The sequence below is a fragment of the Babesia microti genome, chromosome IV, assembly GCF_000691945.2.
Source record: "Babesia microti strain RI chromosome IV, complete genome".
NCBI lineage: Eukaryota > Apicomplexa > Aconoidasida > Piroplasmida > Babesiidae > Babesia > Babesia microti.
In genome coordinates this window covers 1,045,238-1,072,997 of record NC_034969.1, presented here as the reverse complement: position 1 = coordinate 1,072,997, position 27,760 = coordinate 1,045,238, and the positions used below count along the sequence as shown (strand labels likewise).

The following is a 27,760-nucleotide window of genomic DNA, read 5'->3' as shown; positions in this document are numbered from 1 at the left end:
TGATAAAATTTTTTACACTTTTACACACTACAAATAGTTTCTATCTATGTTCTATTGTCATAAGTTACAGAATTGTTTGTGTTTGCCGATTTTTGATATTAAAATTTGGTATTCTTCCACAAATTTTGTTTAAATTCACAAAAACACGTCTTAAAAAATATTGGTAATGAAACGAAAATTGGTGACTGACTATTTCCCTTTAGCTAAGAAGCCAGTAGAATGCATGATACTTGACAAACTGAATACGCAATCTATGCTACAAAAATTACTAGGCGATTCTTGGTATGAAGTATTGGAGACTGAAGTTAGGAAGAGCTACTTCGTTCAGCTTTGGGAGATGATAGCCAAAGAGAGGGATAAGACCAATGATATTTACCCGCCGGAACATTTGGTATTCAATGCGTTCTCAAAGACACCGTAATCCACAAAATTTTACATAGGTTTAATCATGTAAAAGTTGTGATTGTTGGACAAGACCCATATCACCAACCAAAACAAGCAATGGTAAACAATTGTATCACTTAGGGTTTGTCATTTTCAGTTCCCAAGGGAATTGCAATTCCCCCAAGTCTACGCAACATTTTTGCAGAAATTGGCAAGTAAATTTTGATATAGGAATAAGTTCTACTCATGGAGATCTCACTAATTGGGCAAAACAGGGAGTGTTTCTTCTAAATTCATTACTCACCGTCGTTCGCGGTTCCCCTATGTCGCATGCAAAATATGTAAATAAAGTTTCACTCAGGGTTGGCAAGAATTCACAGATTGCGTAATTCACACGCTGAATACTCGGCGTTCGAATTTGGTATTCCTTCTTTGGGGTGAAATCACATTTATTCAGGCCAGCCTGCGGCTAAAAAGTGTTCAAAAATTGATCGCGCCAAGCATCTAGTTCTCATGGCTGGACATCCATCTCCCTTGTCTTACAAACTATTCAAAGGTAAATCTGGCATCACTTAGGATGCAATCATTTCCAAAAGGCAAACGATTATCTCAAGGATCATAATATTACCCCTATAGATTGGGCATCGCTATAACCCATTTATGTTGCATATCTATGAGTATCAATAAGCCTGTGAATTCCAAATAGGAGGAGGAGGAATTGGTATTTGTGGAGGAGGTTCCATGGTGGGAATGATGTCACTAGGTCTATTGGCCGCAAGTAATCGCTCAGCAGCTGAACCATGCCTCTCTCCTGTATAATTCTAGTTTCTTACCCGTTGTATCTTTCTTGTATGCATAGGAAACTTGTATGGGTCTGTTACATAAATACTGGCCATTCATACTGGCCAAAGCAGCGTCACTGGAATCGAATGAATCAAATGAAACAAATCCAAAACCTTTACCGAGTCCCGTCTCCTCTTCCCTTACAATCTTAGTAGACAATACTAGTCCAAATGCTGAAAATGTGTCGTATAGCAATTTTTCATCCACATCTGGGTCAAGATTTCCAATGAAAAGATTTGCGCCAATCTGTATTAAATAATAATTACTTCATAAGTACGTTTGTCTTGGGATGCTTTGTTGCAACGAATGGGTTTGTGATAGACTTTGAGTGCATTCATAACTTTTTGTGCATAATCTGCTTCCGTTTCGTTGTCAAATTCGACGAATCCGTATCCTAAGTTATCATTTGTGTTTAATAGGCCAAATAAATTGTCATTTACAACAACCAACGTGCTAATTGTATACGTGTTAATGTTTTACATTCAATAAACGTGACTGATGAATGTATGATATAATAATCATCAACGAATTAATAATTTGTTTGTTCAAATACTATTTAAGATAGTTGTTAATATCATCATGAAATAATGTATTTATATTTAAAAAATTTGATAGTTATTTAAATATGTGACAATATCTGAATATAATATTTAATACACTTAAATGGTAATTATATAATTGCTATGAAAAATAATTGTAAAAAACTAGTGTGAATTATCATTTGTAATGATTAAATGAATAAATATATTGAGTGATCCTACCCTGATGTTGATTGGTAACTTTATCCCGGGGAATATGGACATTTCTAACAATTCCAACTTGCGTAAAAAGTTCCCAAAGAATCTCCTCATCTACCTGCGGATCCAAATTTCCTGAATCAACACTTTTGGTACCAATATAGAGAGTTGCCTCTTGATTCCTCTCGTATATTTGCGATATATCAGTGGGTTTTGTGGTCATATCACAATATCTGGTATAATGAATGAGCAGTGGTTTATTCTGGCATTAATATTCACATAAATACTTATATATTGTTATATATTGATAGGGTTACTTATACATAGAGTAGCAATTAGTGTGGGAGTGGAGGGCGGCTAGCTCAAATGGTAGAGCGCTCGCTTAGCATGCGAGAGGTAGGGGGATCGACGCCCCCGTCGTCCACTTATTTTTCATACGTTCATTTTTACTACATCATTGACATTTATGGAACCATTGATATACATTTATCCAATTCTTTTTACAACGAAATTCCATGCTATTCCCAAATCCTTGGTTTAAGTTCCTATGTGGCTGAATACGTTCAACATATTGCAAACTCTGTCTATACTTATTTGATAACATTCGCATTGCACTAGTTTTAGCTATATAATTGTATTCATCAGGGTTTGATTTTAGTATTTAAGTAAATAATTATTGCTTTTTACATGACCATTGGTGTATAGTTGTTAGCTATCAAACATTTACGAACTAAGCCGCTGAGCAATTAGTTAAATATTCAATAAATGTAATAGCATATGATTCAGCATATAAATTAATAATTAAATTAATTGTCTACAATATAATTGGTGATAATTTAGTGGTATATGTTTCCAGTGTTGTCTGATCATATAATTCCGATTGATTATTATGAAATTTCTTGATGTAGCCAACACATAATATACTTAGTAGATTAACTTCTAGTTTCCACCAACTTCCTGGGCTTTCTCTCTGGGATAAAACCGCCGAGTCGCGAACTTTGCGACTTTTTATGTCCTACATCCTTTTCAAATTGCAAGTCGCCATCACCGTAATCATTGTTTCCAGTATTTGTGTTAGTAACACTACTCCTTTCAGTCGGTTGGTACAAGTGTTGCAAAATCATATTAGACCTCAATGCCAAATTTTGTGTCTTTTCAATTATCTAAATCATCAATGTCTTACTTGCTGATAAAACGAAGGAGGAGTGGTTGATATTTCAACTCGATTCTTCTCAGAATCAATCTTAGCTTCCAACTTTGCATGACGGATAAGGTTTACAATCCACCTCTCTGCTTTGGCTGTTGACATGTTCAATTTTTGCGCTATCATATTCAGATTGATTGACTTGTGAATGCGGCAATATGTTTCAAAAATCATGTATCTAGCATTTTCCTCAATTGAATCCTTCAACATATGGAGCAGATAGTCTGATTCGCATGACTGTTTTATTTCAGAAATTTGTTTTTGTGCTTCTTCGAAATCGAATTCCACAGATAGAGCTCCTAGTAACAATGTAAATGTATCATTGTATTTTGTCTTTGCCTGTGCAATAGCCTAAATGAAAGTGTTGTGTACATTGCAGATGATTCTAAAGTGATCCTTGCGATTCCAATTAAGCAAAGCATATACTGCATAGTAACGTAACAAGTGTGGTGCCGAAAATAAAACAACTGCGATATTCCTAGAGGTTAAAGCACTTGTTACCTCTCATCTAGTAGCCATTCTTGAAGTTGAGGCCAGTCTTGTATGTTAGAACCCTTATCCTTAAGATGAACTAAGGAGAGATAGTATTTGAAAACGAAGAAAAGAGACCAATGGATCAACCAGGCACGCTTCAGCACGTTCTCCTTCTTCTCTCCAAAAGATTCGTCATTGGTAAAAGTTTCGTTTATTTTCAATATGCAAATTATCGCCTAGATTGATGGTACCCTACCGCTTTGGGAGTTTCAGCTTCCAGTGCAATTGGATCTGCCTCATCAACAATCACCGTCTGTGGAGCATCTAGGGATTCAACGGACAAGGGAACTATGTAGCCAAGTATCAAGCATGCCAAAATTCCCCAATAACACGGCATTTTGTTCTTAACAGAAGACCCCTCATTTATATAATGTGCTACATTGTTAATGTAGTAAACTAGCCATTTTCTACACCTTGAGTAATCACCCTGTTTATAGTAAAGTTGGGCCAATGATAGCAACCGTTTATCCACGTCAAAGGGGAAAGTTATGTCTGATTGTTCGGGGTAGGAAGAGTTTAGCCACAAAATTAGCCCAGCGATGGAGACTTTTTCGGCATTAGCGGATATTTTGTGCAATTGATCCTCTCGGTAGAGATTTAGTGCCTTCTTAAAAGGCTCCACGCAACTGAGTAGCTGAGACTCCTTCTCCTTAAATTCCGCATCATCTAGCTTCTGAGTTTTGATGTGCATATCAACTGGTTCCTTCATTGACTTGGTAGTATTGGATTTGTCTATATTTCCATCCATCCAATTCATAATGGCTTGGACCATCCGTGGGTCAAGGAAGGGTGAAAGCAACGCAGTTATCTCGTGCTGTGTGAAAGTTGGTTTTATGTCGTCGTCCAATATCATGGCCCGTTACCAATTAACATAGCAGCTAGTATACAAATACCTATGTGCCCCACTAGATGCCAGCTCTGCTCAACCTCCCTTCCCTGATAACGACCATTCAACTTACAATTTGTACGTGTAGCTATTTGAAGCCGTTGATACCTCAGCTTTTCAACTCTAGGAAGAAGGGATTTCCAGGTCTTTTGGGCAAATTTGCCATTATAGGCGAGAGGCTCTCACCATACGTATCACTGTCACTCATTGTCACTGGATTTTACACGGTAATACTCCGTTGATATCATTAAGCATCGCTGGTTAACCACTAATTATTAGTTACTCGCTAATTGTATGCTTATATGCATTAACTAAGACTAAGCATCAAACTTAGAGTTTGCATATTTTATATCGCTGACATTTTTGCTTTTAAATTTTAAGCACAGTTAAATTAAAACGCATAACTTAAAAATGAGTGGGATATATACGGGCGACATACCGCCCAACCAAACTTTGTATGCAAACAACCTGAACGACAACATAAACATCAAAGAATTGACCCATTTGCTCTATGAATTATTCGTTCCATATGGAGAGGTTATCGACATCGTGGCTCAGCGCGGAAATGCAAAGCGAGGACAAGCTTTCATTGTTTTCAAGTAGGTAATTGTTTTTATATATTCAATTAATATCACTAGTAATTGATTTGTTCGTGTATTGGTTTTTGTCACGTTTATTGTTATTGAGTAATTTCCGCTTAATTTATTGATTTATGATAATTAAATGAATAACATGTGTAATTTAGGGAAATTGCTAGCGCCACTAACGCCTTAAGGAGCTTGCAAGGACGTGTAATTTTGGGTAAAAAACTAAATCTTAATTACGCAAAAACTAAGTCCAATGCGACATTAATCCAAATGGGTGCCTTTAAATTAAATAAGCCAAAGGTACACTACAATTTATATAGGCGGATGTAATTCAGGATATTAAAGTAGACGCGCCGCAAGACGTACATACAATTTTCGTAGAAAATCTACCTCCGGATACGACACAAAGGGCTGTTGAGATTCTATTCTCTCAATACCCAGGCTACGTTGGCTGTAGATTCATCCTCGATCGGGGCGTTGCCTTTGTGGATTACGAGAAATCTGTGCAAGCAGAAGTAACTATACAGGGCTTGCAGGGGTTTAGGATCACTCCCGACTTCCCAATCTCGCTAAAAATAGCACGATCGTAGCTAAATTTATATCACTGTGTGTTTGTAATCAAATCATACCCAACCAATTAAATTTTACAGAAATTTGCAGGATAAAGGTGTAGTTTTAGTCAGTGATATGCAAGGTGATGTAAGTTTATATCATAGTGTTGCATAGGGTTGTGATGTTAGTAAAAAGAACAGTTATTTGGTTAAAACGAAGCATGGGCGTAGAATTGGTTTTGAAATTTAGTGATATTGTGACTGTAAAAAATGAATGTGATTGAATGTGCTGAGATGTGTAGTGAACATCTGTACTGCCTAGTGCACTATGATGTCTGGGCTCAGCTGTATGGGCTCATGTTCCCGTATTGGCTGGATATTTTTTAGCCGAGAGCGCCAATTTAAACTTGAAATGGAGCGTTACAACAAATATAAAAGGTCTAAGAATGAATTTATTCTCGAGGACTTTGATTTCATGCTCACTCTAGGATGTGGTATACAGATTGGTGATTTAGGCTCATTCGGGAGAGTTTTTTTAGCGCTACCTAAAAATAAACTGTTTGTTGATAAAGCATGTGCCATTAAGCGGTTTAAAAAGGCACCTTTGGTAGAGCAAAAGCAAGTCATCCACATTATGAATGAAAAGAGACTACTAAAATATGTGGACCATCCTTTCATTGTGAAGATGTTCGGTACCTTTAAAGATCCGTACTATCTGTATATTTGCACAGAATATGTTGATGGCGGTGAATTTTTTAACTACTTGAGGAGGAGGAGGAAGTTGGATAATGAGGAGGCCAAGTTTTATGCAGCACAGGTGACACTAATATTTGAATACTTGCATAGCCTCAACATTGTTTACCGGGATCTTAAGCCTGAAAATTTGGTCTTCGGAGATGATGGCTATTTGAAAATGGTTGATTTTGGATTTGCAAAAATTGTAGAATTTAGAACATACACTCTGTGCGGTACGCCCGATTACATTTGTCCTGAGATATTATTAAATAAAGGCCATGGAAAACCAGTAGATTGGTGGACTTTGGGTATTTTGGTGTATGAAATGTTGGTTGGCTACCCACCTTTTTACAGCGATAATCCCATTGGCATTTACAGGAATATTATAGCGGGTCATATCCGCTTTCCGCAGAATATGGATAAGTAAGTATCACGATACGTAATTTTTAGATTTTTATATGATGAATAATGTGTATATTTATGCAATGTTTATAAGAGCTATGTATGACTGCTATGTTTAACATCTAAAAATCGTAAATGTAAAACAAATAACTGCGATAATGCAGAGCTGCAATAAACTTCATAAATAGTTTGGTTACGAGCGATTTGGGCAAGAGATTAGGTTGTTTAAAGAATGGGCCAGATGATGTGAAGCAGATGGAATGGCTCCATAATATTAACTTTAATGAGTTGTTAAAGAAAGAAGTTAACCCCCCTTATGTTCCACATGTGAGGGTGAGGAATTAATTGATTTAGGATATTATGGAAACGGAGGGGATTGACCTCGAACCAGATTCGCCCAAAAGGCCCGAACCTGTAATCGGGCGTGATGATCCCTTCCATGACTGGTGATAGCACTAGTTATGTTAGATGTTAATTTTGTACAATATCTAATTTCTTTTAGTAAAACTTAACTTTGAATTATGTTAAGTTGCTCCTAATTTTACTTGCCCCTTACATAGTAACACATTATACATTTCAACGTTTATAATAAGCATCATTGCCCACTAGATTGGTTTGTTTTTATTGTGTTATTTTCACATGGATACGGGGGTTAAAAGAGGATTTGAACTATGGGTGCCACAATCACTCTTACTTTCAAAGATTTGCGGAATAGATGTGTCCCAAGCTCCGTACATAGGCACACCCAGTAATCCCGATTGCAAAAACCCATTTAATTTGCTTTTTTTCACTCCTACACACAATTTCAACGAACCAACACTGTCTTTCCCAATCTGCACACTTTTCAGAAACTGCCCAAATTTCGACGGCCACGCCAATGACATTTTGAGCGCCGATGAATCAGAAAAGATAGAGAAATTTAGGGAATGCTTTTTAGCTCTATTAAATCAGGGAAGAGGCACCGGATTTTCGGATAAAGTTGCATTTCTTAACGTAGCCTTCTTGCACTTCGGCGGTAAGACCAGTAGGGGTTATATGAGCAAGGGTGAAATACAGTGTTTGGCCACTACTTATACTGGTATTTTTGACAGTGGCAAGACAGAAGAGTCTGTTTTCACTTGTTTGGACAGGAAAGATGTAGGTATGATATCCGATTTGGATTTTGTTTGTGGATTCATAGCATGTTCGCCAGAAGTTAATGATTCACCAAAATCGCACGAAGGCAAATTGAGGTTGCAACACATTTTTAGAGCGTATGATATAGATAAAGATGGACTATTGAACAAATCTGAGTTGAGATTGTTGATTTCTGATATTTATAAACATGGTAATTTTGAAAACTTTCAACAATCAGTGGTACAAGATGTTGAAATGCTGGCATCTCGATTTGACCCTTTTACATATGATGTGTTCTATAAATGCGTGGAAATGGGCGCAATTCAACATACTGAAAAGCTATTCCGCATCACATTCGATTTGGCTGAGAAGGTGAAGGAACATTTGGTATTTGCTTTGGCTAATGTACAAATATTGTCAACTGTGAACCCGATAAGGGAACCCTTGTGGTCAAAGGAAGTTGAAAAGATGTCGGCCACTAACAGCATGGCTTTCACCCCTTATAACAGCGAGCATGAAATTTCTGGTTTTAAGTACCCCTGTATTGCTAGTGTAAATTATGGATCAGCTAATGGAGTATATGGATTGCATAGTGGAGTGTTTTCTGATCGCAGTGGGATGTCTTCTGATAGATCTGAAGGTGTTGATGTTTACTCGCATATTAGCACGATCTATCCACAGCCACAAAGTGATTGTACAAAATTTCCATATCAAATTGCCCAATTTGACATGCCGCAATTTAAAACAATCAACCCAATTGAACCATGCACCATGCACAATAATTTTGATCCACAAGGCAAAAAGGAAACTGTATCTAATATGGAAATCTCCACAATAGATGCTGAATTTGCTACCCAAAAGGATGACAAGAAGATTGCCTTGGAGCTTGATTATAGGATTAACACATTAATTAGTGATTATTTCAAGCGATACATCGGGCATCACAGCGAGGCAATTATTGATCAAAAAATAGCATCTTCTGTATTTACTCAAATGTATACAACTTTCTTTGGCTTGGAAGTTCACAAAATTGAGTCCCAAATTATCCCATTTAGGTGGTGCAATTATCACAGTTTGCTAGTTCTGTGTAACAATTTCTCCCACCTGTTGGCCAAGGAGGATACGATTGTCAAGATTAAATCGCCAACTCGCATCATAGGTGAACTAGGCAATAATTTTGTCGACCTAATTCGCACCTTTAATATTTACGGTTGGCCCCTGCATTCTAGGGCAAATGACGATTCCACCGCTTTATCTCATATAATTATCAATATTTGTGGGCAAATTAATCCTCCACATGCGCCAGTTTATTCACTTGAATGTCTATTACTGGTTATGTCATTAAAAGTGTTGTTCCCCAAGCATATTACAATTGTAGGCTATTATGAGAAATCGAGCAACCCAATCGATACTTATAATTGCCATTTATATAACGATATCCTAAATAAATTAAGCAAGTATCACAATAATTTCAATTTGCAAAGTGACAAAGCGTTGATCAGCCAATGTGCTAAGGAGTTATTGAATAAGATAATTGATATTTTTGACGTTATGCCAAAGGGCGCGCTGGTAGATCAATCAATTTTGGTTAAGGGCGTACCCTCCGATTGTGATGGTGTTTTTGGTAAGTATTCAATGAATAAATATATTCCCAGGCTAACTATCATTCCACATCACTCTGATCAATCGACTAGTCTTGTATCTTTGAGTGAGAATCTAGCAAGCCTATCAAACCCATCTGGTTGTTACAATCGCGTTATTCCGCTTACCAATAACTCAAAAGATGGATTAGAAGCAGCCAGTTTATTCATTTCTGGAGATACGATCGTTTATAACTCTTTAAATCCGCTTTGATGTATCAAGCACCATTAGCGTTATACATATTTATTGTAACAATAGTCATGATCATTATAATTATAGATATCGATGTAACGTATGTATTATTTGTATGTGTTATATTGCTTTCGGGTGAGATTGTTGTGAGTAGATAAATTAGTTATTAATAGGAGGTTTTTGTACATTAGATATGTGTTGTGCGATACTAGTGAGGTTCAGAGAGTCCAAATGGAGACTGTCAGAAATAACAAGTTTGCCGCATCTAGTTCTCACCTAAATGAGATAATTTTTACCAATTGGGTGCAAGTAGCGTAGGTGTTTAGTTTCTGGCCGATATCCCTAACCAGAGTTCTCATATAGGTGCCTTTTGAGCATACTACACGCATGGAAAAGTTTGGAAGCTGAATAAATTGTATTTTACTTCATTTGGCAATCTGACAATTGAATAGATTGTCACATTCACTGGAGTATTTTCAACTGGATTGCCCTTAGCTGCTAAATGGGATGATCGCTTCCCGTTTATCTTTTTTGCTAAATAATTGGGTGAATAATACCTGAAAAGGCAGGCGGTATTTGTGAAAATGTACCCTCAAATGACTTAATCACCTGATCCAGTGCATCAGAATCCACATTTTTTGATCCCTGAAAAGTCCGTTTTCCCTAAATCAATTGCACGTTCACTGTTATGTCAAATGAATCTGTTTCAAATCCGAATTTGCCAGTGACTATGTATTCTTTTTCCCCAACCAAATACCAACTCAATTGTTTAGTTCCTGTGCCAATTCCAATGGGTAAAACACCTAAATCAACTGTAATCTACCCTGAGCATTCTTGTCCAAAATGCCGCCATGGCCGACCTTTATATCACCCAAACCTTCGCTTGCAGAAAAGATTCGTTTAACAAATTTGCAGACGTCAGAAGACGTTATGTGTTGCGGTTTATTGACATTCAAAATTCCGTTAAACTGGGCTCGATTGTAATTTGAGTTATTGTTTGAATGTAATGTATTGTTAGACCCCAAGGGCATCTTAAAGCACAGTATTAATGGGACAAGTTGTAGTAAAGTGATGAGCATCGGTTCTAGAAAAAAAAAATAGAGCCTCTCATTGACATGAGTGATGGATCAATGATTGATTTATGTGGGTGGAATCATAGTGTGATAAGGCATCACATGACATGATAAATTTACATAGCCTAGCACTAATAATTCTTATAGTTTCAAGTGTAAAAACAATTAATAGTGACTACAATCTTGAGGATTGGGAGAAAAAAATTGAATATACCACGAGTTTTTTGGAGAAATCAGCGTGCAAATCTAGCATTAAACGGGGGGATTTCGTAGAAATAAATCTAAACACATTTTCAATACCAAATACATCCAGATCTCGCATTAAAGCCGCGTTTATAGTACACACAAGTTAATTTAGGTTGGGGAATTTGGTGTTTTATATATTAACGAAACTATTATAGGCATGTGTATCGGGGATGTTAAGAGGATTGGTATACCTATAGGCAAGGGTAAAATTTTTTACCAATTCGAAGTATTAACTATAAACACCGGCACTTAATTCGAAATGTATAAATCTGGTAAGCATAATTTGCTTCAACTCCAAAAAGCGAGTATTCTAGAGATGTTACGGGCTTCGTCTGGGAATGTGTGGAAAGTACTAATTTACGATTCTCAAGGCAAAGATATTATTGCTCCATTATTCAAAGTATGCCATATGTCTAGTAATTATATTTTACATAATAATCACGACTATGGTGTATTATTACATGAGTATCACATAGGTTGGGGATTTGAGGCAACAGGGAATAACACTTAATTTGCCATTGGAAGATGCCAGGGGAAAAATCCCAGGAATTGAAGCTATTTATCTCTTAGGAGATGATAAGCAGAGTTTGGAAAGATTCCTCAAGGATGCAGAGGAAAAATTGTATTCGAAACTGCATTTGAACTTCTGTTCGTATATTTTGGATGATTCTCTCAAGGAACTGGCCAGACTTTCCCTGGAAAGGAATTGTGTTTCTAGCATTTCAACAATCACAGATCGCTATCTACACTTTGTAACAATATCACCCACCACGTTTTCACTAAACATAGGCGACGGATTTAGGACATATTATGGTAACACAAGTGAGGGAGTGTCCAATCTGCTTGATTTAAAGGTTGTGGATAGATTGATGTCTGTCATGATGACTTTGGGGACCATTCCATTCGTTCTAGTTCCCAGTAGTAACACTCCTGCAAAATCAATCGGTATAAAACTAGCCGAATGCTTTTCCCGTCTAATACAGTCAAAAGCGAATAAAAATTATTCGGCTTCGGGTAATATGATGTCTACTTTGAACGGAAATAACAGATCGACACTCATAATCCTGGATAGAAGTGTGGATTTGACTAGCATGATCATACATTCCTGGATTTATGAACCACTTATACATGATATTTTTGGAATTCAACTTAACAAAGTTGTGATACAGAAGGATACTTTTGAGTTGGGTAGTGATGACTTCTTCTTCAGCATGAGCAGGTCATTGCCCCTACCAAAGGTCGCCACAAAAATTGCCGAATTTCTTGATGATTACAATTCTAAAGTGGGTAATATTACCAAAGAAAATACTGATGTCACTTTGAGTTTGGCTTCCGCTATCAAAGCACTCCCCGAGATTACTCAACAAAAGAGAATACTTGATATGCATACAAAAATTGCCACAGCACTCGTGGATCACGTAAAGGTGACTCATGTGTGATTTAGAATACTGAATTGGACAAAGTTTATGAATTCGAATATGATGTATTTGGGTTCAGTGACAAACAAGCCATTGCGGGACTTGAGAAACTACTTGACAATGAAAAGATTGGCGTGCTTGACAAATATAGAGCATTCCTGTGTTTTGTATTTGCTAAACCGCACATAAGGGGTTGGCAACTAGATACCTTCTTGTTTAAATTGAAGGCTCTGGGTCACACCACTAATGCTCTAGAAACTATTGAGAATTTGGAAAAGGCAAAGGAATATATCGAATCCCTCTCCAAAAGAAGACAGATTTCCATACATAACCAATCCGACACTAGCACAACGGATGGTCCTCAAGGTGCCGGGACGCAACGGCATTTATCGGCAATTAGTAGTAAATTATTTGACACGGGTGTCACACTCTTGCAGGTAACCGTGCGATATGTATTAATTTTTGCATGGAATTATACATTTAAGTTGTGATTTGAATGTTTATTTAACATTGCAATGGTGTGTTACTTAGGGTGCAAAAAATTTGCTGAAACGAAAGGACCATAGTGTCGTAGTTAATCTGGTTGAACATATTCTGCAAGGATCTAAGAATGAAGGGTTTCAGGAAAAATTTACAATTATCGATCCCAGAGTGATTTCAAAATTATTTAGGATATGGAATCTAATGCTAAGGTTCATCCCTGTAAATTGGTCACTGTATTTGTCTTGGGTGGGGGAAACTTCACTGAATCAATCTCGCTAGCAGAGCTAGCACAAAAAACCGGCCACCACGTAAGAAAATGTTAACATAGTTAATATATGGATCTACTTTTATGGATAGACCGGAGCAATTCATACAACAATTGGAACCTCTGTGAAACTATTTTTGTTGACGTTTGCACTCCTACTAGAAGGAGTGGTTTATTGAATTAATTTCTGTATAATCATCCGATTTGTTTGCGATCAGCAGCATGTCATCCTTCACGTTGAATACAATAAAAGAGTTTATTTTGAATTCATCTCCTGTTTTTTTGTTGTAATTCTGTATCACCTGTCTGGTAGTAGAGTTCCCAAGTGACCATTCCTATATTAGCTCATTTGATTTTTTGGAGATTAATTTGAAATAAGGAATAATTGTGTCGCAATTGTTTCTTACTTCTTAATATATTCAGATAAAGCACACCTGTTCTAGCAGTAAGGATTCTGCAAATTGCTTCCTAAGCCTCCCCTGCACAATTTTATCAATTATCTCCGGTGGTTTGCCAGTATTTGCTATTTCTGCAGTAAGCTTTTCCTTCTCTGCCGTATAGGTATCTCCTATATCATCAAATGACTGAATTGAATAAAACCTACCATTCCCGTTGGGGAGGCGGCCACTATGTGCGTTGCGATTTCCCGGGCGAATTCAGATCCTTTAACTCTCGATTTAACCTCCAGGTGATAAATACATCTCTCCCCCCTGGCAATACATGATGTATCAGATTTTAAATTATAATTCTCAACGATTTCAGAGTTCTTGGTGGTAAACGATACGAGTGAGGTCGATGGGCCTACTTCACTTGAGCAAGAATGATTTGTTTTGTGAGAATAGGCCGAGAAATGTGAATTTTCCGGCTTTTCAATGATCCCAAATCTGGTAAAAAGTATTGTTTCTTGAAGAGACCTTTTTACGCGGTTAGCAGTTTTATCCAAACTATCGTTGCAGACCAAACATTTTTTATCAAATATATCTTGAAAATTGACATTTTTACTGTTATTCGCATCTGCAATTGCAGTGATTGCGGAAGCTATATTTGCTGCAAGATTTCCAAACATTGAATTACAACTTACAAAACTTGTTTGACATCTAAGTTCAATGATGCTAGCATATTTCTTCCCTATAGACGTGGTAGATACCCCTTCATATAGCGGAATTAAGTCACCCGTCGGCATTTTATTCTCATATTCTACATTTGATAATAGTGAAATTGCCTTCCTAACATCATTGTTCGTTTTCTTCAACGCTTCTACACATTCTGCAGTTCCCAAACCTGTTGAAATTCGTAGAAGCTTAATATTTGCATGATAAGCATCTTTATCAAAAACTGATCTGATGTTGAACCGAGGATAATTCAGTATTTTGCACTTCAAATCAAATGCACAAATATTTGATATCATCAATACAAACAGTGGGCATCTTTCCATACATATAATGGGGAATCTCCTTAAAGGATTTGCCCTCATAACTACGATTTTATTAAATTTGTCATTAATTCTATGTAAAAATGTACATTTGGTAGAATTAGATGCAAATAAGTTCATGAATATTACAAATTTTCCTCCAGAAGATGATTACATCGTCCTCTTTTACGCCAATTGGGATATCGCATCGAAGTAATTTGGTTCTCATTTAGTCAATTTCAATCAACTTATCTTAATGTCGCTCAAACTGTAACTGCTAATGATTTATATCACTCACATAAGGAATACAGGAAAATTATTTTCGCCAAATTCAGTTGTGGGAAATATCCTCATATTTGTAGCAAATATCACTTACATAACATTCCCGCTATACTATTCTTCACAAATGTGATTTTGGAGGAATCGTCTGAAACTGGAATTCCTCACTCCACCAGGTATTTCAAATTCCATTTAGATATCTTGGAAATTTAAATTTATATGAGCAGATTCAGGATTTTGTCGAAATATGGCGTTCAATAGGAACTCTAATACGGTTATATGGCAAAACCCCCAGTAAATTTATAAATATTTGGAATATATGTACTAAAAGGTTGAATGAAATTATTCCAAAATGATATCAGTTGATATGCTTTTGTTGTAAGATTGTTCACTGACGTATAATTTTGTAGAATAGTTCAGCTGTAAAATTACAAGAGTTGAAATGTTTTGTTCTAAAAATATTTAACATTGTGGGCTTATTTTCCCTTTATTTTGATCTAAACAGGAGAATGAAAAGGATGATCATGTCCGCGACACTGAGGAAAAAAAGACATGCCACGACAGACATGAACAGTAATGATGTATGTTTTAAAGTGCATATCCAATTAAAAAGTGTATTTTGTTCATATGACATAACATATGATATCGGAAAGTATTTCTCATATGAGCAATAAAAGGAAGCTCCGGTGTAAGTGTAATCTGTCGATATTAAAGTGAATATGTGTGATAATGCCATGATGTATGATGAACAAAAATTGAACACAGCCAATATTTTACTTCTAAAATATGCCAACGAGGTTCCTACAGAAGCAGTTCCTACGGTTATAATTCCAGAAACGAATGAAATTGATGCCAGTGCATATGCAACATTCTTCACTTGATCATTAGTCTCAAACTTCAGGTGTAAATCATTCAAAGCGCTAACATCAGGGAATTTATGTATCAATCTACCAATATCGCCACTACCGGTTATACTTGAAACTCCCCTTTGAGCTAATGATTTTGAAATTGTTTCGGAAAGGTAATCATGCATATCATATTTTGGATAGAGTGATTTTGATCTGATAGATAATTGATTGCTAAGTTCAGCCCCGGCTGAACAATAGTTTGCAATATCTAGGGTTAAGATGCCTAAAAATATAATTGAACACCCTAATATAAGCTTTAAACTTGAACAGAAAGTAGTATATCTGAATTTTCTAGAAATGTTTGCGATTAATATATATGAATCTGGTAAACTACAAACCCAACAAAGAACAGATGCTATTATCACAGATGAGTAAATGTCACATCCTCCAAAATGTGAAAATATGTTATTAGCATTTCCATTAGTGAACAAATGCGGTTGTTCTGTTTCTAATTTACATATTTGACTAGTGAAAAAAATGCCAAATATCCCCTGACCCAAGGCTAATATATTCAACCCTACAGCAGTAGTAACATTTGAAATTTTATCAATTTTCTATATTAATATAAACTTTACCCTTTTAAATTCTTCACAGCCTTTTAATTCTATTAATTGAAAGGCGATAATTGCTATTCTTAAAACCATTAGTGTAAATGATATTGTTGAGTAGATTATGATAGAACGGGCTGCTTTAGCATTAATAAAGTGAGTTACGTACAAGGATAAAAGAATGAATGAACTATGTGGTTTTGAAAATGTTCCTCCAGTTTTTGGATTTTCAAGTTTGATTACTAGATTGTCAACAATAGTTGTGTCAGAATTAGTGTTAACGGAACTTAAAGAAAGGTCTAGTTGTTTATATTCATCATGTGTCAAACGTATCAAAGAGCTTAGTTTATTTTTAGAGTGAAGAGAAACGATGAAATGTGCAGCGCATAAAACGATTCGGCATATCAAAAATATATAAGTATATAATCTTTTGTCTTTAAACAGATTCATTTCGATTGCTAGTTTAAATATAAAAACAATTTTTTAATGGATGTGATATCCTAGTTCTTCATATGTTATCATATTCAATTTTTATTACATGTGCTTACATGTTCCAATTATTAGTAATGTGCATAGATCCACGTCGGGCTAAATGTTCACTGAATCTAACCTCTTACTATATAATTTTGGGTTCACTTGTTCCAACCGTATAATAAAATATTTTTAATTAAATAATAGTTAAAGGTTTTGTTTCATCGCCCTCATTTCAGGTATATTGTGCTTTTTGTAAAATGTTTGTTGTCCACTAACTATAGGTCTAGAATAATTATTCTTCAAGCTTTTACATTTTAACATTTAATTTGTTCCGTCTTGACATGGTGTTTACAAATTTATTAAATATATTTTAATGTCATATAATATAACGCAATATCATTCAGAAAGATATATTGTATAATTAATAAGCTAATACAACTGATATGAGTAATGGATTTTTCTAGAATTACATCCAAAATTTGCGCTTCATGTTTTTCCATAGTTTTACAGCATCTAAAGGTATGTACTTCTTAATTAAGCTTCATATTCCTATTAAAAATTCGGATTCTGAACTAAATACCCTAATTAATGAGGGAATTGAATGCCCTTTATTTGTAACATGGACCGTTACTAAAACTGCTGAATTACGTGGGTGTATTGGTACCTTAAGTCCAGTTCCTATTGCTCAATTAAGTAGGGAATGATGTGTAATTAAGAATCTTATGCTGCAGCTAGTGCTTTCCGCGATAGTAGATTCCTTCCTATTGGACCGGATGAGATAAAAAAATTGACTTGTCACATTTCACTTTTACATACTTATGAGGTATTTTTTTTCTAACGTATAAATGTAACGATCCTTTTGATTGGACTGTTGGGACCCATGGCATTTCTATATCATTCACTCATTGTGGTCGAAAGTAAATGATAATTTATATAGATATTCATCTACATATCTACCAGAAGTAGCAATAGAACATAACATGACAAAGGAGCAGGCTATAAATCAATTGGTATTTATGTATTTATTTAGATTTTAAAAAGCGGATATCGTGGAGCTGATGATGCAATTGAGGACATGGAAGTTCAACGCTACCAATCTGCTAAATTTAAACTATCCTACGAAGATTTTGCCAAATTATAATGTACGATGTAGTTACTAAGTATGTTACTCATGCAATTTCAATTATACAAGGTTTTAGAGTATTTATATGCATCAGATAAGAGTAAATAATCTAGTTGTGATTTGCTTTGTGGTTTAAAAATACTTGTTGTTAATCCCGCTCTGAGTAATTGAAAATCTCCTAACCCATCCACATCTTTGGAAATGGATGAACCATATTTTGAAAATCGTTTTTTAGGCACATCACTTGATCTAGATTCCCAGTCATACTCAATATTTCCAACAACTAAATCTTGGTAAATATGAAAGTCTGATATATATTTACCTGATAAAGTGTTAGCAAGATCTGGGTCCGAATTTAACATTAAATAATATTTAGTATAGACGAGATTGCATGAATCAAATGGTAGATGTAATAATTGTAAATTAGAACCTTTTTCTGTGCGATCACCTAGATATTTTAACAACCTAAGCATTTTATTTGGACCATTTATTCTCATGATTGATAATTTAGCCTTTTCAAGTAAATCTATGTTGCAATTTAATAATGTGCCCAATGATCCATATATAATTGAGCTGAACAATCTCAGAATCTCATATTTTCTAATATTTGTTAATACTGGATCAGCATGAAAATATATTATCCTAATACATGCCTCAAAAACTGATTTTATAAGATTTGAAGGAATATGTTTATTATCTTTCGCCCTTTTAGACCATTTCCCAAGAAATTTTAAAAGGTACTCAAATGTAAAAATGATAAATGTATCACATAATAATTGTTGTCTGCAAATTAATGATGCGATATAACCAGTTGCTGCGATTCTACAATCTAATAACTGAGCTTCATCATAAAGTATTGAAAATAAATTTTGTAATAAAATTTCAGTGTAGTAGGGTTTCAAAGATGAAATATAGATGAAAATAAATTGTACACTTTGACTAGTTGAAAGAGTATGTATGTTATGCTTTAATATTTGAAAAATTTCTGATACGAAAGCATTTGAGTCGAAATCTGGGTCTTTTAGTATAAAATCAAGATCCTGAAGTAGAAGCGTCATAAGAACATCCAACTTTAGTGGAACGCCTTTATCTGTTGGACTAATTTGTAAATTTTGAGTTTCAGAATCCATTCGTATAAGTTCGCTAATTACAATGCGATATAGTTTCAGACGAGAATCGTTGAGTAGATGTGATAATGAAATAAATATTTTCAAGTATGATACATGTGATTCTAAAGGGAAAGAATGGTGAGGAAAGTTTTCATCGAGAGAATTCAGTATTATATCATGAGAATTTGGAAAAGTTCTATAGATATCCACTATTATATCACAAAGCTTACTTCTCCATATATCAGATGATAATGTAATATTTGAGAGGCATTGAGCATAGTTTAAATCTATAGAAGTTCCGTCATCTAATGCAACAATAAATGATTTTAAACTAGTGTTTGTAGTGTTAGAGTATATTCCAATTATTTTGTTGAAAGTATAACGTAATGAAGGGTGATTTTTAGCCAACTCGGATACAATATGGAATTCATTCCCAGTAATACTCGTCTTATTTGGATACTTATTCAATAAATTTGATATATAACTACTATATTGTTGCATATTCTCAAATCTTGTATTCAGAATGAATATGTCACTAAATTCTCCAATTTTAGGCTTAGCGCTTTTTACCAAAAACTTTACAACATAATGCAAACTGATTGTATTGTTAGTAATAATATCAATCAATAACGCTGAAAATGAGGAGATTTCTGATGATGAAGCAACGTTCCATTTGAATTGTAATATGGCCAGTTCAATCAAACGAGAATATTCAGTCTTATTATCACTTTTTAAATGCAATAATTTAGTGCAGATACTAAATTTTAGTATAATCTTACTTGATTACTTCTGAGTTTGTGGAACAATAGATGGAGGAATCGCCCCTTTGCATTTATCAGCCTCACATGTAATGAATCTAATGTAATGTATAATTTTTAGAATCACAAATATGTAGGACAGTTTTAAAATATTTATATTTTAAGTAGTTTTTATGTAAGTAGCTGTGAACTTTATGGCTGTATTTATACATTGTTAGCGCTACCTTTAAGAACTTAGATTATAACAAAATCGAGGTCGATAAATGAAAGCAGTCCGTAATAATAGAGGTCTTTATTTTGTTTGTACTTTTATATTTATATATATAAATTCTATAGCATTTGATATTCAATCAAAGGACGCTTCATCTTCAGGAGAATTTCAAGAATCTGATGAATATGAAATCAACGATAATGAATGTGTAGCTAGTGTTTCTTCTCAAAATCTAGAATCCAATCGGTTTCATCTGTCGGAATCATCTGATGGAAATATATTTTTAGGGTCTAAAGTGTGCCTTGATGGAGTAGACCCTGATATTACAACAAGCGATAATTCTGATTTTTGCCTCCCTAAAAAATCGGAATTTAATATTAGAAAGAATAAATTGAGATCTAATATTAATGTTGAAACTCAAACTGTTGTAGGTGATAATGCTGAAACATTGAATCCCAAAGAAGATAAAAATACACAGACATGTACTGGACACATTAAAGATTTGAATTTGGCAATCCTTAAGGAGCCATTTGAATTTGATTCTTCTGATGAATTTAGGGAAGATGGTTTGTTGTGTGAGCAGGATGATGAATATGATCATTGCCCTAATAATATTTGGAATGCGAGCTTCAATAAAATTGCCGATTATATGTATAAATTAAATGCTTGTGAAACAATAAGTTTAAATGAACCTAATGGTGAAATATTTTTGACTGATTTTGAAAAATATGATATAGTCAAAAAGCCTATCGAATACGTGGATTTATCTAAATACAATATTTCGAATGACGAATTGAACAGAATACAAATTCCTTCTAATAATATAAATTTTGTGATATGTGACTTAAATTCGTTGGATACTAGTAATTTCAATTCGCAATTGAAACGTACATTGTCTGATTTTTATGGCTGGGTGGTTATAAGACCAGCAATCAATAATGGGGAAAACATAATCGGTGCTGTTATATTTGGAAATGTTGGTATTGCAATTAATGAAAATATAAAGTCTCGCATAGTCTCCTTTACAATACACGAAAGACAACAGATTATTAAAATTGAGGAATTTACATGTAAAAGTATCAGCAGAGTAATTTATTTTGAACAATCCAAAGAAACCATTGGGAATAAATATTTTTCTATGAGAAAATATCATCCGTTAACAATTGATAATTGGAATCAAATCAATAGTTGTATATCATTTTATACACGTGATGGTATTACATATCACACTCTTGACTTTAACTCTCCAAAAAAATACCATAATATCTTTGATGTTAAGATTAAAGGTAATGAAACTACTTACCTTCCTAATTGCTTAAAGAATATACATATAAGTAATGTTATATTTGGTAATGTTAAAGTTTTATATGAAGCAGATAATATATACCGTTCAGTTAGAGTGATTTACAATGGAGTCATTTATTTTATTGAAATATTTACCATAGATTCACTTGGCCGCAAGAATCATCTTTTATATAAAAGGAAGGATTCTATCAAATTTGACAATGTTTTTACTAAAGTAAAATATTCCAGGGATGGCTCAATAATTTACCATGAGTTAGAAACACTTAAAGAAGCATACCTTGCACCTGTGAATTTGAATATTCCCAATATGATATATAAAGGTGAAATGTGGGATGCCGGGAAGGTAATTAATGTGTGTATTTGCAAACAAAATTATATTAATGATACAATTTTAGCTGAAAATCTGATGTTTTGTGGAAAATGCTGTGGCTGCAAAGTTGACATAGATAGTGTGAGTCACTCTGATGAAGATATGAATAAATCATCATTTATTCAGTTTAGTTACAAAATTTACAAACAATTTGGATCTATATATATATCCCTCAATCCAAAATTAATATATACCCATCGATTAGGAAAAATAAAAATAGGCAATGTAGTATTCCCTTTAGGGTCATTAGGGTTTGTCGTTTCAATTAAAATTTCAAAATATAACGATAATAAAGTTATAATTAAGTTTATACTTTTAGATGGAGGAAGGTACAATTATATAGACTATATGATACAGCCAGACGGTGAATCATTAGGACTCGTCACTAAATACAATGTGTGTGATATAAAGCCAAAATGGTTGTCAGTATGGGATCCAAGTAAATCCAAAATACTTATAGACTTATACTTGGATAAAAGTACATATGGATTTATTAAATCTGAATATGGATATGAAAAGGATGAGATATATTATTATGAACATGATTTCATTCTTATTTCAAATGTCTATTGGAAGCATAAATTGCTATCTGATCCCACTGTTAAAGATAGAAAATTGATTAAAAGAAATGTCAGAGTAGTATATATCTCAAATGCACGGCTTGTTACAATCTATTCGTTATATTTGACGCGTACTCCTCAAAAATATTCTAAAAGGATTATATTTGACACCTCTACAAAATATAAATATTGGAATATCGATCAACAACATTTTTTGCAAAATTCAAACTATACATTTGAAAGAATTAGCGATGAATATGCTAGTTGTAAACTGAGAGAGAATGAGATCTTAAGAGGAGTTTTATATGCTGATATTGATGAAAATAGTGGAGGGTTTGAAGATATTTTTGAAATAATTGAAAATCCAGGTTCTGTTTATTATAAAATAAAATCGGAAATTTCACCAGATGTTAAGATTGGAAACGTAAAGATAGGGAAAATGATCATTAAACAATCCGGCATCCATGATATCATAGGGATTTGGATTCAAAATAAAATGACATCTCCCTATAAATATAAAACTAAATGTTCTAATAGGAAAATTTCGATTTTTATTAATGATAGTTTTAAAGTAATGGTTATTGAATATGCGGAAATTAGAAAGGACAATGGAGATGTAGAATATATTAACCTTGGTCCATTTCCACACATAAATGATAATATTACGGACGTTATATCATATGCTTTGGGGAAATATTTGAGGCAGATTAAGAGTTTACCTATTGAAAATAAGAGAGAATTAGTTGCTAGTGAAATGGAGTATGAGTGTCTACTGTTGGTTAAATTGGAAATAACAAAAAAATATAAGAATTTAACAGGGCAGTTGGAAAATACGACTTTATATAAACTAATCAGCGAATTTAGTGAATTGATATCTAAGGAATTCATTCACGAAATAACTAATTTAGACGAAAATGAATTTAAGAACGCTGAAACAATGAGGTACATTTACAATGCAGAAGTTAACATTAGAAATAAGAAAGTGTTATCTCTAACGAATATATAGTTTGGTTAATCTAGGCAATTTAATTATGGATTAGTGATATAGTTATAGATAAAGGGGAATTGTATGTTGAATGGGGTCGTTATGCGATTTTTGTTTGTCCTTTTCAATTTCACTTTGGTATTCACTTACATTGTTCAATCTTTTAGATTGTATGCCCATAAAACTGGTACTGGGAATACTAAAAATGGGCGTGACAGTGCTCCAAATTTCTTAGGATGGAAACGTACGTGTAATAGTTATGTGTACCCTGGTAATGTAATAATTAGACAGCGGGGGGCTAAGTTTAAACCTGATTATGGTATATTATATTATATTTAGGCACAATTATGGGAAGAGATTTTACAATTTCCGCAGTTAGACCAGGTGTAGTAAGGGTACACCATGGTAAGATAAGTGTAATAGACAAGGAAGAAGCATTGGAAGAGTTGAAAAAAGATGAACCTATGATAGCAACTATAAGTAAAATATGGAATTCCTAAAATGATGTCGTAAAATTAAGTATTTGTGGGTGTAATTTTTTGTGTTATGTTATGAATGTTAGTCTAATATTTTCGTTTAGTAGGTGGTATAGTATCCATTTCACTATCAAGTGTTTTATCCACTACAGGGCGATAATCCAGTTCAATTTTAGTAGATTCCACATTCCTATGTTTCGCCCATGATAAAGTATGCTTTCTCCACATCTGATCGTCCCGCTCAGGGAAATCATCTCTAGAGTGAGCGCCCCTGGATTCTTCTCTGGCCAAAGCTGATACAACAGTTTGATATGATAACATTAAGAGATTTTCAAGTTCCAACGTTTCCAACAAATCAGTATTCCATATTAAACTTGAATCAGAGATCCTTACGTTTTTAAATTCTCTACAAATTGATTCAATCTTTTCAACGCCTTTTTTCAGACTCTCACCAGTTCTGAAAACAGACACATGTAACTGCATAGCATCTTGCATTTTATCTCTGATTTGAGATGTAGGGATTCCATCATGACTATTAGAAAATCTAATGGAATCAAACCTTTGTATCGTTTGTTCAGTAGAATCAGGAGGGAGCGGTGGTAGTTTCTCTCCAGGTTTAACCATTTCCTTAATAGTCAAAGCGGCGCGCTTGCCAAAAACACAAATATCCAAAAGTGAATTTGCTCCAAGCCTATTGGCACCATGAACACTTGCGCTGGCACATTCACCAGCAGCATACAGTCCCTGGACTATGACCTCATTTTGGCCAACTTTAGTTAAAACTTGAGCTTTCCAATTGGTAGGAATGCCACCCATATTATAATGTACAGTTGGCAATACTGGTATATATTGAATTGTGACATCTACCCCAGCAAAAATCTTTGCCGTTTCAGATATTCCAGGCAATCTTTCCTTAATAGTTTCTGGTGATAAATGAGTTAGATCTAAATGTATATGATCTTTGTTTTCACCGCATCCACGGCCTTCATTTATTTCAACAGTAATCGCCCTACTAACAACATCTCTACTAGCTAAATCTTTAGCAGTGGGTGCATATTGAGCCATAAACCCTTCTCCCTCAGAATTCCTCAATATACCACCTTCACCTCTGCAACCTTCGGTAATTAAACATCCAGCGGGGAAGATACCTATATTGGTGATATTACAAACCAGTGGGATGGAATTGAACAAATTCGAGATCTTGTAATGGTAACCCGACTCTGGAAACCGCAGCATTTCCATCTCCAGTGCAAATATGTGCTGATGTACAAGATTTATAACATCTTCCATAACCACCGGTGCAGATAATCGTACTATTAGATAAGAAACGATGAATAGTACCGGATGATATATCCAGGCATATTGCACCAATGCATCTAGGTACATCGGAATTGTCCATTAGTAAATCTAATAAGAAATATTCTACAAAAAATTTGCAATCATATGATAGTGATTGGCCATATAATGTGTGCAGCATTGCATGGCCAGTTCTATCCGCTGCTGCTGCACATCTATATGCCTGTCCACCTTTCCCAAATTCCAAGCTTTGGCCGCCAAATGCTCGTTGATATATATGTCCATCTGGTGTCCTTGAAAATGGAAGTCCATATCTTTCTAATTCTATTACGGTTTGTGGAGCTTCTCTACACATATATTGTATGGCGTCCTGATCTCCAAGCCAATCCGAACCTTTAACCGTATCATACGCATGCCATCTCCAATCATCTTTTGAAATATTTCCTAGAGCAGCATTTATTCCGCCCTAAATAATTAATCATTATAGAATAACATCAATGATAGTGTGGATTTGCATGCAGTTGTATTTGCATAGTGTAAATACAAACCTGTGCCGCAACGGTATGTGATCTTGTAGGAAATACTTTTGATACGCATGCTGTTTTGTAACCCAAAGAAGACAGTTCTAATGACGCTCTAAGTCCAGCTCCTCCAGCTCCAATAACAAGGGCATCAAATTTGTGGTCAATTATTTTATATGCTATATTATGTGTAAATTTACCAGTCTTAGAAAAATGACGTCCCGATATCTTTAAATGGAAAGAAAATTTTAATGCTCTATTAGAAACTATCATCTAATTGCCAACTGGGGTACAGTTGCAGTAATCATGAATGAATCAATCATGTGTCTATACTAATGTATTAAATCATTTTTTACAATTAGATTTTTAAAATTCAAGTATAAAATCGGGTAACTCGCACTCTGATAGTTTCATTATTCTTGTTAATGGCCTCAATTTTGGAATGTCTGCAATGGTATAAAATGTTAATGCCTAAATTACATAATTCCAACCCTCCCCTTTCTACCAGCTCTTCCGGTTCTACCGACTCGATGAATATAAACCTGGGTTTTTGTTGGTATATCAAAATTTACCACACATGATACTTGAGGGAAATCAACTCCACGTGCCAAAATATCTGTACAAAGTAAAATCCAAATCTATATATCTAGTGTCATACCATCCCTGTGCGCAGAGCTTGTATTGTAGCATCGCGTTCCTTCTTACTTAACATAGCGCTAAGTTTAGCAACTTGTATCCCATCGTTGGCAAGTTGTTTAAATACCTTATCAACTCTAAGTTAGTGTTTGCTGACTTTTCCCTTGAACTTATGAATACAAGTACTGGGGGTGGCAATTTGCCATCTAAAAACATTTGCCGAAGTGTATACAGCTTCCCTGCTTCATTTGTTACACAAATAAGTTCTTGTGCAATATTAGTACATGCTGCATTCTCAGTTCCAACCAATATTTTATAATAATCTATCATAATTGAATTGACTAGCTTTCTAACCTTTCCATGCATTGTAGCACTAAATAGTAACCTTTGAACATTTTCTTTTGGTAAAAATGATAAGATTTCATCTATTTGTGATTCGAAGCTAAATATAAAATGAATTTACCCCAAATCAAACAATTTATCCGCTTCATCCATGATTAATATTTTACAATAATTCAAATTGATCTGAATTATGATTATATTACATTTCCATCACGAAGTAATTTTATTAATGTTAGTGGAGTTGATATACAAATGTCAAGCCTTGTAAGTTCGGTGTTTTTTTTTCGTAAAACTGAACATTTTATTCCACTTTTTTCTAGACATTACCAAAAACAAACCTGTTAGTAAGAGAATAATTTTATCGATTTGATGGGCTAATTCCCTGGTATGTGCTATAATGAGTGATCGTATCGAAAGTTTTTGTGGATTCCAATTGCTAATGTTGAATGCCTGGAGTTTAATTAATAATGGAATTAGATATGCTAATGTTTTCCCCGAACCAGTAGGCGAAATGCCCAGTATATCAGATCCTAACAACGCTGCCGGTATGCCCTAGTATTATAATATTAATTACAATTTGTTGGATTGGTGTTGTTAATGATAAATTCATATTATTTCTAATATTATTAAATAGCCATTTAGGTGCGGAGTTTGGTAATTTATAATTAGATTTAGAATCCAAATTGCCTAAGGATGTTAGAAGGCTATTCAGATGAGAGAAATTGAGCAGCAATGGCCATTTTGCAGGTATTTCTGAATTTTGCGGATTAGTAATGGTTATTCTTTGGGTTTTTAAATATGATTCTGATGGAGGCTCATCTGAAAAGTGGCTTGATCCAATTGATTTTACATGGTCCGTACCATTTGAGGAAGAGCTTAAGTCACTGTTCGATTTTCCTGATATATCATTTTCAATTTTTTCTTTATAAACGTAATTATTATTTCTTTTTAATGATAGCTTCGTTCCATAACATAGTTCTCTAAATATATGTGACATTGGCGCTACCCCAATATCGCCTGAAATGCCTGACGGTTCTAGAAAAATATTATCAAGAAAAATTTGTAACCCTCTCTGCTGTAAACTTATTTTAAACATTTAGGTTCCAATTTACAAAGCAAAAATAGCGGAAGTCCAAAATCTAAAACATCAT

General features: G+C 34.5%; 20 protein-coding genes and 1 non-coding gene across 21 annotated transcripts; 13 read left to right on the top strand and 8 right to left on the bottom strand.

Annotated features, from left to right (window-relative positions):
• BmR1_04g07735 (uracil-DNA glycosylase) lies at nucleotides 167–1,037 on the top strand (the record flags this gene model as incomplete). Its single annotated transcript, XM_021482628.1, has 7 exons — nucleotides 167–417; nucleotides 441–504; nucleotides 526–595; nucleotides 616–725; nucleotides 746–821; nucleotides 842–940; nucleotides 961–1,037. The coding sequence occupies 7 exons, from the start codon at nucleotides 167–169 to the stop codon at nucleotides 1,035–1,037; spliced, it is 747 nt and encodes a 248-aa protein (XP_021337824.1).
• BmR1_04g07730 (splicing factor 3B subunit 4) lies at nucleotides 1,065–2,187 on the bottom strand (the record flags this gene model as incomplete). Its single annotated transcript, XM_021482627.1, has 5 exons — nucleotides 1,065–1,195; nucleotides 1,218–1,473; nucleotides 1,494–1,621; nucleotides 1,989–2,099; nucleotides 2,121–2,187. The coding sequence occupies 5 exons, from the start codon at nucleotides 2,185–2,187 to the stop codon at nucleotides 1,065–1,067; spliced, it is 693 nt and encodes a 230-aa protein (XP_021337196.1).
• On the top strand, nucleotides 2,316–2,388 carry BmR1_04g07726. Its single transcript has one exon. It is a non-coding gene; the product is annotated as a tRNA-Ala (tRNA).
• On the bottom strand, nucleotides 2,897–4,555 carry BmR1_04g07725 (translation initiation factor eIF-3 subunit 6; the record flags this gene model as incomplete). The annotated part of the gene is made up of 5 exons (XM_012794687.1): nucleotides 2,897–3,127; nucleotides 3,148–3,519; nucleotides 3,541–3,646; nucleotides 3,670–3,878; nucleotides 3,899–4,555. 5 exons carry the CDS (start codon nucleotides 4,553–4,555, stop codon nucleotides 2,897–2,899), a joined length of 1,575 nt encoding a protein of 524 aa, XP_012650141.1.
• BmR1_04g07720 (hypothetical protein) lies at nucleotides 4,612–4,830 on the top strand (the record flags this gene model as incomplete). The annotated part of the gene is made up of 1 exon (XM_012794686.1): nucleotides 4,612–4,830. One exon carries the CDS (start codon nucleotides 4,612–4,614, stop codon nucleotides 4,828–4,830), a length of 219 nt encoding a protein of 72 aa, XP_012650140.1.
• A 169-nt stretch (nucleotides 4,831–4,999) lies between these two features.
• BmR1_04g07715 (U2 small nuclear ribonucleoprotein B'') lies at nucleotides 5,000–5,765 on the top strand (the record flags this gene model as incomplete). The annotated part of the gene is made up of 3 exons (XM_012794685.1): nucleotides 5,000–5,187; nucleotides 5,334–5,475; nucleotides 5,496–5,765. 3 exons carry the CDS (start codon nucleotides 5,000–5,002, stop codon nucleotides 5,763–5,765), a joined length of 600 nt encoding a protein of 199 aa, XP_012650139.1.
• On the top strand, nucleotides 6,139–7,313 carry BmR1_04g07710 (protein kinase A; the record flags this gene model as incomplete). The annotated part of the gene is made up of 4 exons (XM_021482626.1): nucleotides 6,139–6,220; nucleotides 6,242–6,884; nucleotides 7,028–7,196; nucleotides 7,218–7,313. 4 exons carry the CDS (start codon nucleotides 6,139–6,141, stop codon nucleotides 7,311–7,313), a joined length of 990 nt encoding a protein of 329 aa, XP_021337823.1.
• BmR1_04g07705 (hypothetical protein) lies at nucleotides 7,503–9,833 on the top strand (the record flags this gene model as incomplete). Its single annotated transcript, XM_012794683.1, has 1 exon — nucleotides 7,503–9,833. One exon carries the CDS (start codon nucleotides 7,503–7,505, stop codon nucleotides 9,831–9,833), a length of 2,331 nt encoding a protein of 776 aa, XP_012650137.1.
• On the bottom strand, nucleotides 9,972–10,891 carry BmR1_04g07700 (tRNA pseudouridine synthase B; the record flags this gene model as incomplete). Its single annotated transcript, XM_012794682.2, has 6 exons — nucleotides 9,972–10,088; nucleotides 10,109–10,216; nucleotides 10,237–10,346; nucleotides 10,370–10,475; nucleotides 10,497–10,615; nucleotides 10,636–10,891. 6 exons carry the CDS (start codon nucleotides 10,889–10,891, stop codon nucleotides 9,972–9,974), a joined length of 816 nt encoding a protein of 271 aa, XP_012650136.2.
• Nucleotides 10,993–11,384, top strand: BmR1_04g07695 (conserved Plasmodium protein, unknown function; the record flags this gene model as incomplete). The annotated part of the gene is made up of 2 exons (XM_012794681.1): nucleotides 10,993–11,223; nucleotides 11,244–11,384. 2 exons carry the CDS (start codon nucleotides 10,993–10,995, stop codon nucleotides 11,382–11,384), a joined length of 372 nt encoding a protein of 123 aa, XP_012650135.1.
• A 6-nt stretch (nucleotides 11,385–11,390) lies between these two features.
• BmR1_04g07690 (Protein sly1) lies at nucleotides 11,391–13,426 on the top strand (the record flags this gene model as incomplete). The annotated part of the gene is made up of 6 exons (XM_012794680.1): nucleotides 11,391–11,531; nucleotides 11,608–12,555; nucleotides 12,576–12,986; nucleotides 13,081–13,200; nucleotides 13,221–13,340; nucleotides 13,361–13,426. 6 exons carry the CDS (start codon nucleotides 11,391–11,393, stop codon nucleotides 13,424–13,426), a joined length of 1,806 nt encoding a protein of 601 aa, XP_012650134.1.
• On the bottom strand, nucleotides 13,456–14,771 carry BmR1_04g07685 (Elongation factor TS; the record flags this gene model as incomplete). The annotated part of the gene is made up of 3 exons (XM_012794679.1): nucleotides 13,456–13,632; nucleotides 13,732–13,881; nucleotides 13,902–14,771. 3 exons carry the CDS (start codon nucleotides 14,769–14,771, stop codon nucleotides 13,456–13,458), a joined length of 1,197 nt encoding a protein of 398 aa, XP_012650133.1.
• A 76-nt stretch (nucleotides 14,772–14,847) lies between these two features.
• On the top strand, nucleotides 14,848–15,343 carry BmR1_04g07680 (conserved Plasmodium protein, unknown function; the record flags this gene model as incomplete). The annotated part of the gene is made up of 3 exons (XM_012794678.1): nucleotides 14,848–14,921; nucleotides 14,942–15,163; nucleotides 15,184–15,343. 3 exons carry the CDS (start codon nucleotides 14,848–14,850, stop codon nucleotides 15,341–15,343), a joined length of 456 nt encoding a protein of 151 aa, XP_012650132.1.
• Nucleotides 15,344–15,474: 131 nt separating this feature from the next.
• Nucleotides 15,475–16,893, bottom strand: BmR1_04g07675 (hypothetical protein; the record flags this gene model as incomplete). Its single annotated transcript, XM_012794677.1, has 2 exons — nucleotides 15,475–16,449; nucleotides 16,471–16,893. 2 exons carry the CDS (start codon nucleotides 16,891–16,893, stop codon nucleotides 15,475–15,477), a joined length of 1,398 nt encoding a protein of 465 aa, XP_012650131.1.
• BmR1_04g07667 (Uncharacterized protein CG5902) lies at nucleotides 17,368–17,755 on the top strand (the record flags this gene model as incomplete). The annotated part of the gene is made up of 3 exons (XM_021482624.1): nucleotides 17,368–17,436; nucleotides 17,457–17,610; nucleotides 17,634–17,755. The coding sequence occupies 3 exons, from the start codon at nucleotides 17,368–17,370 to the stop codon at nucleotides 17,753–17,755; spliced, it is 345 nt and encodes a 114-aa protein (XP_021337822.1).
• On the top strand, nucleotides 17,898–18,058 carry BmR1_04g07666 (hypothetical protein; the record flags this gene model as incomplete). The annotated part of the gene is made up of 2 exons (XM_021482623.1): nucleotides 17,898–17,927; nucleotides 17,948–18,058. 2 exons carry the CDS (start codon nucleotides 17,898–17,900, stop codon nucleotides 18,056–18,058), a joined length of 141 nt encoding a protein of 46 aa, XP_021337821.1.
• BmR1_04g07665 (hypothetical protein) lies at nucleotides 18,097–19,981 on the bottom strand (the record flags this gene model as incomplete). The annotated part of the gene is made up of 2 exons (XM_012794675.1): nucleotides 18,097–19,906; nucleotides 19,929–19,981. 2 exons carry the CDS (start codon nucleotides 19,979–19,981, stop codon nucleotides 18,097–18,099), a joined length of 1,863 nt encoding a protein of 620 aa, XP_012650129.1.
• BmR1_04g07660 (hypothetical protein) lies at nucleotides 20,171–23,359 on the top strand (the record flags this gene model as incomplete). The annotated part of the gene is made up of 1 exon (XM_012794674.1): nucleotides 20,171–23,359. One exon carries the CDS (start codon nucleotides 20,171–20,173, stop codon nucleotides 23,357–23,359), a length of 3,189 nt encoding a protein of 1,062 aa, XP_012650128.1.
• Nucleotides 23,360–23,440: 81 nt separating this feature from the next.
• BmR1_04g07655 (50S ribosomal protein L27) lies at nucleotides 23,441–23,838 on the top strand (the record flags this gene model as incomplete). Its single annotated transcript, XM_012794673.1, has 2 exons — nucleotides 23,441–23,657; nucleotides 23,678–23,838. The coding sequence occupies 2 exons, from the start codon at nucleotides 23,441–23,443 to the stop codon at nucleotides 23,836–23,838; spliced, it is 378 nt and encodes a 125-aa protein (XP_012650127.1).
• BmR1_04g07650 (succinate dehydrogenase (ubiquinone) flavoprotein subunit) lies at nucleotides 23,902–25,904 on the bottom strand (the record flags this gene model as incomplete). Its single annotated transcript, XM_021482621.1, has 4 exons — nucleotides 23,902–24,962; nucleotides 24,985–25,576; nucleotides 25,659–25,810; nucleotides 25,832–25,904. The coding sequence occupies 4 exons, from the start codon at nucleotides 25,902–25,904 to the stop codon at nucleotides 23,902–23,904; spliced, it is 1,878 nt and encodes a 625-aa protein (XP_021337195.1).
• Nucleotides 25,905–25,997: 93 nt separating this feature from the next.
• BmR1_04g07640 (DEAD/DEAH box helicase) lies at nucleotides 25,998–27,606 on the bottom strand (the record flags this gene model as incomplete). Its single annotated transcript, XM_012794671.1, has 8 exons — nucleotides 25,998–26,102; nucleotides 26,123–26,269; nucleotides 26,290–26,404; nucleotides 26,425–26,709; nucleotides 26,731–26,792; nucleotides 26,813–26,918; nucleotides 26,944–27,161; nucleotides 27,184–27,606. 8 exons carry the CDS (start codon nucleotides 27,604–27,606, stop codon nucleotides 25,998–26,000), a joined length of 1,461 nt encoding a protein of 486 aa, XP_012650125.1.
• Nucleotides 27,607–27,760: the final 154 nt, after the last annotated feature.